This window comes from Crinia signifera, chromosome 4, assembly GCF_055691185.1.
Source record: "Crinia signifera chromosome 4, ASM5569118v1, whole genome shotgun sequence".
In the NCBI taxonomy this organism is placed as follows: Eukaryota; Metazoa; Chordata; class Amphibia; order Anura; family Myobatrachidae; genus Crinia; species Crinia signifera.
This window is the reverse complement of record NC_139220.1, coordinates 306,595,384-306,607,642: the sequence shown is the minus strand read 5'-3', so window position 1 is coordinate 306,607,642 and position 12,259 is coordinate 306,595,384. Positions and strand designations below refer to the sequence as shown.

At 42.8% G+C, this 12,259-nt stretch overlaps 1 protein-coding gene across 1 annotated transcript in view; it reads left to right on the top strand.

Moving 5' to 3' along the window:
• The window catches only part of LOC146073313 (uncharacterized), a 31,729-nt gene extending 27,850 nt beyond the window's left edge, over positions 1-3,879 (top strand). Inside the window, exons 3-5 of the mRNA XM_083180491.1 lie at positions 1,787-2,031; positions 2,294-2,847; positions 3,595-3,879. Of these exons, the coding sequence (XP_083036617.1) occupies positions 1,787-2,031; positions 2,294-2,847; positions 3,595-3,879 (1,084 nt within the window). The remainder of the gene's footprint in view (positions 1-1,786; positions 2,032-2,293; positions 2,848-3,594) is intronic.
• Positions 3,880-12,259: the final 8,380 nt, after the last annotated feature.

Here is a 12,259-nt window from a genome sequence, read left to right as displayed (position 1 = left end):
ATCTGGTTTTCTATATATAAATGTCTATTTCTATTATAGTTTAGCACTGAATCATTGTGAGGTTCCTACTGACTTTCTGCTGACTGGCTGCCCAGACAATAGGTGACTCCTAAACAAAGATCCTTTGGTGACATAACAGGATGCCAGAGGCTGTTGTGATCTAATTACTATACAAGGTGTTACCCTGCCAGGGTGTAATTAGCATTTCCCATTGTAGTAAGTGACTTTAGGAATATTTACACCTCATTTACAAGACAAGGAGCTGGGCAGGAGGAGCTGCTGTGGTGAATGACTGTATACTAATGTTATGTGCCCCTAATTTACATGTCACCTCTCAGTGTGAGAATTCCTGCAGGGCATCCTGGGAACTACTGGGGAGAGATGGGGAGGAGTGACTATAAATAGGCTGTATCAGGCCACTGGGAGCTGATGGAGGAGCTGCTGGATCAGTTACTGGTTGGAGAGCTGGGAGGACGGAGGAGTAAGAGAGAGACAGAGGAAGGATCCCCAGAGTAAGGTAATTATATTATACATAAGGTTATACTGATACATAATCAAATGTGTGCAGATAGGTTCTTATCATATATAATTAAAGCGTTTTACTTTAACAATGGTTACATATAATGCTATAATCGTATAATTATATATGGAAGGGTATCCTACTGTTAACATTATAGTCTACATTTTTATATTATCTGTAAATATTGTATTTAAAAATAAATATAATTTTTTTTACACTGAACAACATATGACACCACATTAGCCAGATATGTAGCAGCTGGGATAATTAAGTTGTTGCATAATCTTAGTAAATAACCTTGCACCCCCTGCCCACATGTATAACACTTACTTCTCCAACATCCCATATTACCGCTGCAGCACCAGATCACAGCACTTGGGGAATTGTGCAGCAGCTGTATACACAGATATATACACTATAGAGTAGTCTCCAGGTACAAGAAGCAGCAGCCATGTTCCTGGAGACTGGCACATGTGCTGTAGACTCTGGCACAATGTCAGTTTCTAATTTACTCAGGGCTGGGTTTACAAGTAGGCAGCTGCCTAGGGCAGAAGGATTGGGGGGCATTGACTCTGCCTTTCATAAAATTAAGTATTTGTGTAACAACGGCTTAATGCAGGTGATTGCTGTCAGGGGCAAACACAGGATTTTCATGGGGGGTTTCTGTACATGCACAAATCTATATATACAGACACATACCTCCCAACTGTCCCATTTTTTTTTGCGGGACCTTCCCATTGTTTAGGGACAGTCTCCCGTGCCTCCCAGGGCCAGCAGTGTCCCACGTAGGGGGGGGGGGGGGGAGTTGGGAATCCTCCCAGCTTGCAAGCTCACAGCATCTATTCCCTTCTGGCTGGGGGGACAACAGCAATGCAGAGGGCAAAACCTGGGGGTGTGGCCTGAGGCCACAGCATCCCTGCAAGGCCATGCCCCCTTTTCACTCTTCCGAGCCACCAGAAGTTGGGAGGTGTGCAGGCACACACTTTTGTACTTTTATATACACACAGATACACACACACCATGTTCAATATATAAAGTAATACTAATACTGTAATAGTAGAATTACCTGTTACCTACAGCTATTTTTTTTCTTGCAGCACAAATAAGTAATTGGATTTTCATTTGGAAGACATTTTGGAAAGCAACACAGATAAATCCACCAGACATCATTTTTCTACCTCTGGAGGATTCCCAAAAGCTATTCTCTGTATAGTAGAAACCTTCTACAGCTTATTTGTTTTTGATCTATTACATGATGAGTCTGAAAGGAGAGAGACCACATCTGTGCTCTGAGTGTGACAAATGCTTTACATGTAAATCACAGCTTCTCATCCATCAGAGGAGTCACACAGGAGAGAGACCACATCTGTGCTCTGAGTGTGACAAACGCTTTACATGTAAATCACAGCTTCTCATCCATCAGAGGAGTCACACAGGAGAGAGACCACATCTGTGCTCTGAGTGTGACAAATGCTTTACATATAAATCAGCGCTTCTCAGACATCAGAGGAGTCACACAGGAGAGAGACCACATCTGTGCTCTTAAGGTGCCCATACACTAGTAAGATTTATCTTCAGATCTGGCTGGTTGGAACAAAAACATGGTTTTGGATGAGTGACAGTTTGTCAGTTTTCCAGCATTTCCAAGCAAATGGTCAACTGTCATTTGCTCTCATCCATAACCATGTTTTTGTTCCAACCAGACAGATCTGCAGATAAATCTGCGTGTGTATGGGCACCTTTAGTGTGACAAACGCTTTACATGTAAATCAGAGCTTCTCATCCACCAGAGGAGTCACACAGGAGAGAGACCATTTACATGTTCTGAATGCAGCAAGTGTTTTACACAGAGGTGTGAACTGATTAGACATCACAAGATTCACACAGGAGAGAAACCATTTAGTTGCTCAGAATGCAGCAAGTGTTTTACAGAAAAGTCAAATCTAGTTATACATCAGAGGAGTCACACAGGAGAGAAACCATTTAAATGTTCTGAATGTAGCAAGTGCTTTACACAGAGAGACAACCTTGTTAGACATCAGAGGAGTCACACTGGAGAGAAACCATTTAGTTGCTCAGAGTGCAGCAAGTGTTTTACACATAAGCATCATCTAGTTACACATCAGAGGAGTCACACAGGAGAGAAACCATTTAAATGTTCTCAATGTAGCAAGTGCTTTACACAGAGAAACAACCTTGTTATACATCAGAGGAGTCACACAGGAGAGAAACCATTTAGTTGCTCAGAATGCAGCAAGTGTTTTGCACATAAGAATAATCTAGTTACACATCAGAGGAGTCACACTGGAGAGAAACCACGTTTGCACGTAAGCATCATCTAGTTACACATCAGAAAATTCACACTAGATAGAATTAATTTATATGCTCTGTATCTTGTCACTGTTTCTCAAGATCCCTTGAATCACCGAGATGGCTACCTCCTAACTGTCCCACTTTCCTCGGGGCTGATTATGCTCAGGAGGGGGGACCCCACACAATTTTATTTTCATTTTTTAACACAAAATCACCCATTTCCTCATATTCGCACATTTTCATCAGTAAAAATCGCACATGTCCTCAAAATCGCAAGTTTTCATGACTAAATATTACAAATTTTTGCACTTTATCAGAATTTTTTTCCCTGGAGTTTACATCCCATGAAATATGCAAATTTGCAGCAAAAAAAATATGATTTTAAAAAGTACGATAATGTGTGATTTTGGAAAGTGCCTAAAAATCGCAATTCATTAAAACTCGTCCCAAGGGTGACATTAAATGGGATGAGATTTTTAGTAAGGTCCGGAAATCTCACCTTATCGTATTTTTTTGTGTAGAATTTGACTATTTAATGGAATGCAAATTAGTGACTGAAAAATTTGATATGATGTAATTTTTTTAAGGTACCCATCAATATAATTATACCTCACATCATGGTAAATTATATGGTGATGTAAAAGTGTCCGTATAAAGGAGGGTTCTCAATGTGCATAACCTTTCAATTTATCAAAAATGCACACTCACATAAACGGCAGAATAGTGGGGACATATTTACCAATTTCAACATATTTACTAAGACATCACAACAACCGCTCCAACCACCACAACGGCCGCCAATGCTGGAGGATGAAGCCGGAATTATATTGGAGACAGTGGAGTCTTTGCATCATGTGGAGGAAGCAACACAGCCAGCCATCACACAAAGGCCACCAAGCATCCTGCCACTCCAACATATCCCACTTACCCAACCAGCCCCTACAGCCCCTACTGCAGATGAGCTGGCAAGGTCACTAGACACCTTCATACACAAGCAGGTGGGGTTCATGAGAAACCAGAAGTTTCCCAACAAATCCATAAGGTAGCCAACACTGTCTGATTAAGTGCTGGTGCACAAATACTTATGGCTGCCACTCTGGATACACGACTATCAGAAATCAGCCAGGGCTTAAGGGCCCAAACAGATTCACTAAGGACACTAAATGAAAGTGTCAATGCCCAAACCCAATCCATTATGGCCCAACCACGGCTTTGGTGCCTCTGCAGATACAACTCAGCACACAAACACAAAATATAATTGTTCCTGCTCCTTCTAGTATCAGCAGTGTATCCAGCACCACAATCAGTAGCTCCCCAACTACTCCCCTATGTAGGAGTGTCCAAACCAGGGGTGGTGTTGCCACAGGTGGAAAGGGGGTTTGTAGCAGGAGCCAGGCCAAAAAGCCTTAATTATGCTCCAAATGTATTGTTGTCTTTATTTTGCATACATTTATATTTTCAAATGAATCATACAATTGCAGTATTGTCAATAATGTATATGTGTACATGTTGATCAAGAGCATAAAAAAGTTTGGCTACTCTAACATGCATTTTCGTCTTTTTTTCATACCATTACATAATAATTATTGCTTTGAAATATGTTACACTTCACTAGCACTTATGTGAAGTTACAATACATGCACCAAAAACTATAACTACATTTTCAATGTTACGTTTGTTCACCATATTTAACAGTATGTATGCATCAAATCACACAACACATATGGCAATACTTCTTATGGGTGGGCGTTAATCCCCTAAACATTGGGGAAATTTAAAGTTTCACAGATAATTTACATTAATGGGGATATTCAATCACCGGCGAGCATCTCCCGTCAGGGAAGATGCCCGCCAGGCCCTATTCAGGGCTGTCTTCCTCAACAGCATTGAGCAGGGTATCTCACAAAACGAGCCCAACTTCACAAGCTGTTGGGCTCGTTCGGCCGAGAACTGCCGGGAAGTGACGAGCTGCCAGCTGCAGCTCACCTCTTCCTGGCTGCAACTTGTGGCCACGCCCTATTCACGCCCTATAACTATCGCTCAATATGGCTACAATACACATAGCTATCACATCAATGTTTGAATCTAGGCATGCTATCAGGTCTAAAGCTCACAGCAGACTGTGCTTTTATAGGTGAGCAGTTACCAACACACCTGTCACTAATCATCTAGGGAACTGGTTAACAAGCTATGCATTATCGGTTAAAACATGGTGCATGAGAGAATGTGACCACAATAAGACTAATTAAAAAAATTAATCTAATAAACAATATATACACTAAACATCGGCACTCACCTTTCCTAGTTTTGGGGTGCCCTATAGCTTGTGACCACATTGTTTAAACAGACATTGTAAGGGCTCTGCACACATTAAATTAACTGATAATAAATAGTGGAGATTTGGTTCATGAATTGATCAATGCATTTAAGCCTGCAGCCCCCGTCAAGGGACCCCACCTTTCTGCAGGTCCTAGCACTATTGCTCAATATGGCTACAATACACATAGCTATCACATCAATTTTTGAATCCAGGCATGCTATATGGTCTAAAGCTCACAGCAGACTGTGCTTTTATAGGTGAGCAGTTACTGTCACTAATCATCTAGGGAACTGGTTAACATAAGCTATGCATTATGGGATAAAACAGGGTGCATGAGAGAATGGGACCACAATAAGACTAAATAAAAAAAATAATCTAATGGGGGGCTGCAGGCTTAAATGCATTGATCAATTCATGAACCAAATGTCCACTATTTATTATCAGTTAATTTAGTGTGTGCAGAGCCCCTACAATGTCTGTTTAAATAATGTGGTCACAAGCCATAGGGCACCCCAAAACTAGGAAAGGTGAGTGCCGATGTTAAGTGTATATATTGTTTATTAGATTATTTATTTTAATGTTTGTTTAATCTTGTTGTCTTTTGGGTTGAGAAAGGGGCACAGCCCCGAAACGTTGCCTGTATGCACAAATAAACCCATCTTGGTTTTGTTCACCACCACCTGAGTGCCGCCCGTCTCTGCTTCCCATATATATATATATATATATATATTTATTCATGATGTAACATATATTCATGATGTAACATATATCATTCACAGGAGGATACTATATTATTTTATTACATCATTATATCATTAGTCAGGTTTGGAGGAAGATCTAATTTGATTCGGTAATAGTCGCATTCAGATATATTCTAACAGATTGTCTTATGTCTTTTTTGGAGGAAAAAAGGAGAGGAAGGAAAAGAAATATGAGTATACATATATATATATATATATATATATATATATATATATATATAAGTCTGTGGGCTAATCTTTGTATAAGTCAGCCGAGAGAGCACACACCAAAAAGTTCAGCAAAAGATAAATAGTTTAATACATCACCATTATTGCATAAAGCAGGTCGACGTTTCGGACTGGACACAGTCCTTTTTCAAGACAATCAACACTGTAACACAACAGCTCAGCATCAATGCAGGAGGCAATGTGATGTGCTGAGCCTGGGGCTCCCCTAATAAAGGTCATAAATTACATTCATTTAGAACAGCTGAAAACAGCCAAAAACATCATGCAACAGGAGCCTATATGGCTCAATTCAAAATACCTCATATCGCTGAGAATCCCCCAAGCGTGCCGGTGGGTATGCAGACAATAAAGGGTGTCCTGTCAGGACAGCCGAACATCGGATATGACGTCGGTGCGGTCCACCGATCCGTCATTCCCCTCGTGCAGAGAAACAGAGCGAGCGCTCAGCCCGGATGCACGCAACCCGGAAGTGACGTCGGTGCGGTCCACCGTTCAGTCACTTCCGCAAAATGCGTTCCAGATGGCTGTAAGCGCGTTCTAACTGAGTAGACTGCGCTAAATGTCGACCAGTGTGTCGTTAAAGTGCTAGTGACATGTGTCATCAAGTAACAGTGCACGTAGGCGGACCTCAGTACTAGTAATAAATTGGGGCACGGGGGGTAAGGTGGAGACGGGCTTGGATGGGGGATTATCAGCAAGCAAAGGTATATATTGTGTCACCTACACTTTAACACAAATCAAAAAAGGGGGGTTGGGGCTCAAACAGAGTTAGCCCCAAACTATAGACCAATATAGAGGCTCAACCAGGCCACCCCAAGATAGCCATGAAAGAGCATGATAATCAATTCTTCAACAAATACATACATATAATAAGAAATCGGACAAACACAAAAACATGAAGTATTTACATATGTACAATGGTATAGCACCTGTCCAAAAAAATTTTTTAGGACAGATAAAGGGTTGGTCAGTGCCTATCGGAAACTATTACCCAAAGCCAGCAATCGGTTATGTGGACAAAAAGCAATTTAGAGGATTGTGCTCGTTGAGCCCACGCGGGGTCACTGTATTAAGTCGATGTATCCATCGCGCTTCAAGGCACCGCAGCAGCAGATTCCTGTCACCCCCTCTGGTCGAATTAGGTACATGATCCACCAGGATGCAGCGTAGGGTTGATGTCTGGTGTCCCAGGGCCAGATAATGTTTGGCCACTGGCTTATCTGAAACTCCTGTGGATAGTGCAGTCCTAATCGAGTAGCGATGATTCGCCATGCAATCTCGAAAGGACCGTGTCGTCATGCCGACGTAGTATAGTGTGCATGGACATATTAACACATAGATCACGTGTGTGCTGCTGCACGTCAGCCTATGCTTGATTTTAATGCTGTTTCCATTGTGGGGATGTCGAATTGAGGTCCCACTGTTCATAGAGTGGCATGTCGTGCATCCTGCACATCGAAAGCAGCCCCCTCTCATGGTCATTGTAGCTTGACCTGTCCCAAGCGGTGGGTACAGCGTGGGTCTCATTAAGAGCTTTTGTAGATTTCGTCCACGCCAATAGGAATTCATAGGTGGTTTAGATTTCTGCAGTTTGAGAGCTGGGTCGCTGGCCACCAATGGCCAATGCTTTCTATAGATGTCCTGTGTCATATATGCTGTGTGGTCGTAGTTGCCCACACGCACTAACTGGGTGGACATGTCAGACTTTGATGTTGTTTTGTCCACTGGAGTGGTGTGTCTCTCTCGGGCTTTGCCCAAGCAGTGTTCAATGGTGGAACGTGAATACCCACGGGTGAAAAAACGTTCACTCATCTCAAGGATCTGCACTTCTGCAGCCGTCGCAGAGGAGTTGGTTCGTAAAACACGGAGGAATTGGGAAAATGGTAGGCTTTCTTTGAGTCGCACAGGGTGCTGACTACTGGCTTCAAGGAGGGTATTTCGATCGGTCTTTTTCCTGAACAACGTGTAACCCAACTTGTTGTTCTCACGGAACACCGTTACATCCAGGAAATCAACCGATTGCTGGCTCTGGGTATATGTAAACCGAATTGGCTCAGGCACTGTGTTAAGCCAACCAACCATTGTCAAAAACATATCTTGTGATCCCGACCAGACCAAAAATACATCGTCAATATAACGCAGGTAACATGAGAGCTGTGATTGGAAGCCAGGCAGTATATATTTTTGCTCATACCAATCCATATACAGGTTGACATAGCATGGGGCCAGGTTTGACCCTATGGCTGTGCCGTTAACCCGGGCATAATAATCTGGCCCGTACATAAAAAAGTTACGCGTTAAGACCAACTCGATCAAAGACATCAGGAATTCTGTCTGTGGTTTTGTTTGGTGGTGGCTGATAAACTGCCGTCTAGTGGCCTCCATTCCTGCAACATGCGGTATCACCATATATAAGGACTGAATGTCCATGGTTGCCAGCCATATTCATATATACACGCTCCCTAAGGTGCACAAGGGTCTGGACAGGCCCCCTGGCCGACCAATTATTTTGGCCAGGGGCTCTGTACTACAGCCCTTGGCACAGTACATAGACGGTTTTCTCCAACCAATGGTGCAGAGCACCCAGAGCTATTTAAGGGACACACCTGACTTTATACAAAAAATTAAAAAAATTGTATTACCTCCGACTGAAATATGGCTGGCAACCATGGACATTCAGTCCTTATATACCGTGATACCGCATGTTGCAGGAATGGAGGCCACTAGACGGCAGTTTATCAGCCACCACCAAACAAAACCACCGACAGAATTCCTGATGTCTTTGATCGAGTTGGTCTTAACGCGTAACTTTTTTATGTACGGGCCAGATTATTATGCCCAGGTTAACGGCACAGCCATGGGGTCAAACCTGGCCCCATGCTATGCCAACCTGTATATGGATTGGTATGAGCAAAAATATATACTGCCTGGCTTCCAATCACAGCTCATATGTTACCTGCGTTATATTGACGATGTATTTTTGGTCTGGTCGGGATCACAAGATATGTTTTTGTCAATGGTTGGTTGGCTTAACACAGTGCCTGAGCCAATTCGGTTTACATGTACCCAGAGCCAGCAATCGGTTGATTTCCTGGATGTAACGGTGTTCCGTGAGAACAACAAGTTGGGTTACACGTTGTTCAGGAAAAAGACCGATCGAAATACCCTCCTTGAAGCCAGTAGTCAGCACCCTGTGCGACACAAAGAAAGCCTACCAATTTCCCAATTCCTCCGTGTTTTACGATCCAACTCCTCTGCGACGGCTGCAGAAGTGCAGATCCTTGAGATGAGTGAACGTTTTTTCACCCGTGGGTATTCACGTTTTGTCCACATAACCGATTGCTGGCTTTGGGTAATAGTTTCCGATAGGCACTGACCAACCCTTTATCTGTCCTAAAAAAATTTTTTAGACAGGTGCTATACCATTGTACATATGTAAATACTTCATGTTTTTGTGTTTGTCCGATTTCTTATTATATGTATGTATTTGTTGAAGAATTGATTATCATGCTCTTTCATGGCTATCTTGGGGTGGCCTGGTTGCGCCTCTATATTGGTCTATAGTTTGGGGCTAACTCTGTTTGAGCCCCAACCCCCCCTTTTTTGATTTGTGTTAAAGTGTAGGTGACACAATATATACCTTTGCTTGCTGATAATCCCCCATCCAAGCCCGTCTCCACCTTACCCCCCGTGCCCCAATTTATTACTAGTACTGAGGTCCGCCTACGTGCACTGTTACTTGATGACACATGTCACTAGCACTTTAACGACACACTGGTCGACATTTAGCGCAGTCTACTCAGTTAGAACGCGCTTACAGCCATCTGGAACGCATTTTGCGGAAGTGACTGAACGGTGGACCGCACCGACGTCCCTTCCGGGTTGCGTGCGTCCGGGCTGAGCGCTCGCTCTGTTTCTCTGCACGAGGGGAATGACGGATCGGTGAACCGCACCGACGTCATATCCGATGTTCGGCTGTCCTGACAGGACACCCTTTATTGTCTGCATACCCACCGGCGCGCTTGGGGGATTCTCAGCGATATGAGGTATTTTGAATTGAGCCATATAGGCTCCTGTTGCATGAAGTATTTGGCTGTTTTCAGCTGTTCTAAATGAATGTAATTTATTACCTTTATTAGGGGCGCCCCAGGCTCAGCACATCACATTGCCTCCTGCATTGTTGCTGAGCTGTTGTGTTACAGTGTTGATTGTCTTGAAAAAGGACTGTGTCCAGTCCGAAACGTCGACCTGCTTTATGCAATAATGGTGATGTATTAAACTATTTATCTTTTGCTGAACTTTTTGGTGTGTGCTCTCTCGGCTGACTTATACAAAGATTAGCCCACAGACTTATATATGGTACACTTGTGGTACCCTAAGTGAAGCACCCCACTGCTGTCTACCATCCTGATTGGGAGTGCGGACCTACCTGCTCTATATATATATATATATATATATATATATATATATATATATATATATATATATATATATATATATATGTGTGTATAGCCACATTATACAGTAAAGTTACAGTTATCAAACGTCGGTTTGGTCGTTTATACGTAATCATCTTAGCCTATTCTGCTATGTTTTTTCATATACATATAACAGGAGACAAAAGTTCAAATATTTACAGTAATAAATCTGGTTAATGGATATTTAGAAATTCATAGTCAGCGATAGTAGTCCATGACATATTACCATGTCTGATTCTGTCCGTGGTTCCCGGAGTAGCCTGCATCCACGCTTAGAATTTTGAGGTTAGTGTCACACAACACCTGCATGTTGAGGGAGTGACACCCTTGTCTGTTGATGAAGATGTGCACCCTCAAGTATGGTGCCCAAATCCCAAAGCGGGTGCAGTCTATGGCTCTCAGCACATTAAGGAATGCTGAGAGCCAATAGAATGCCACCTTCAGGTCCTGCCACTCGGACTCAGAACATGGGAATGTGATATATGTGCACCACAGCTTCTTCAAAGCTTATAACATCTGAGTAAAATGCTTTGTGAGAGTGGCTTGTGACACCCAACAATGAACAATAGCTCATTTTTTGTGTTTGTCTAAGAAAGACTGGGAGGAAAACCAAAAAGGGTTTTTGGGGCACACATAAATAATTGTATATATATATATATATATTTTGTGGCAATGTCCAGCCAATATAATGTCTGTTGGGGAAAGGAATAAGCAATGCAAGAGTAATGGGGGAACAACACGTCTCTCACCCGTGGCGTGCTCACTCTCCTTTCTATCAAGGGGATGGTATTTTGTATCCGTAGCTGTGGATGAGCAGGTCTGTGTGGAGTTTAGATGGTAGTTTGGATTCTGCGGCTCTTACCCGCAGTGCTGTTACACAAGGTAACCTCCGACCAATTCCTCCCACGCATGGGGTGCTCTAATTGACAGAAAGCAGTGGACACACTGGTGCGGCAGCAAGATGATTCCATGACAGGAGGGAATATTTTATCAGCACAATATCAGCAGATGTGTGAATGGACTCTTCAAATTATAGATCTTCCCACCAATAATGTATGCCATTAAATTTAATGCTGTTAACCTTAAAGCCTCTCTCCTACCCCTACCCGCCCCATCTGTGCATGCCTTCCTATCTTTCTGACATGCCTCTCCCCCTCCCAAGCCTGTCCCCCCTCCCATAACCCACACCCCCCTTCTCTCCGCCCCTTCTCTCTGCCCCTTCTCTCCCCCTCCCCCCCATTTACTTTTTTTGGGGACAATAAATATAATGACCACAAGCTGGGGGTCCTCCCCCACTCCTGTTTCTCTATGTTTGCCCCAAGTGAACCCTCCTTATACCAAATGGTTAATTTATAAGCGCCTTGTGCCAAAGGTTGTACCCCAGCAATTAATATATCATATACAGTTAAATTTCTTGATATGACAAGAAAGAAACCAAAAGAGAGAGGAGAAAAGTGGGGAAGAGAAAAAAAAAACACAAAAAATCTCAGCCCTCAGGAGCGAGGGAGAAAAACCATTCCTTTTCTCTATCAGTACTAATATTCTGGGCAAAGTCCATTTTCCGAAAGTTCATTTACATATCGCCGTATTCTTAACTGGAATTCACCATGCACTTTGCTGGGAAATTACCATCTAACCA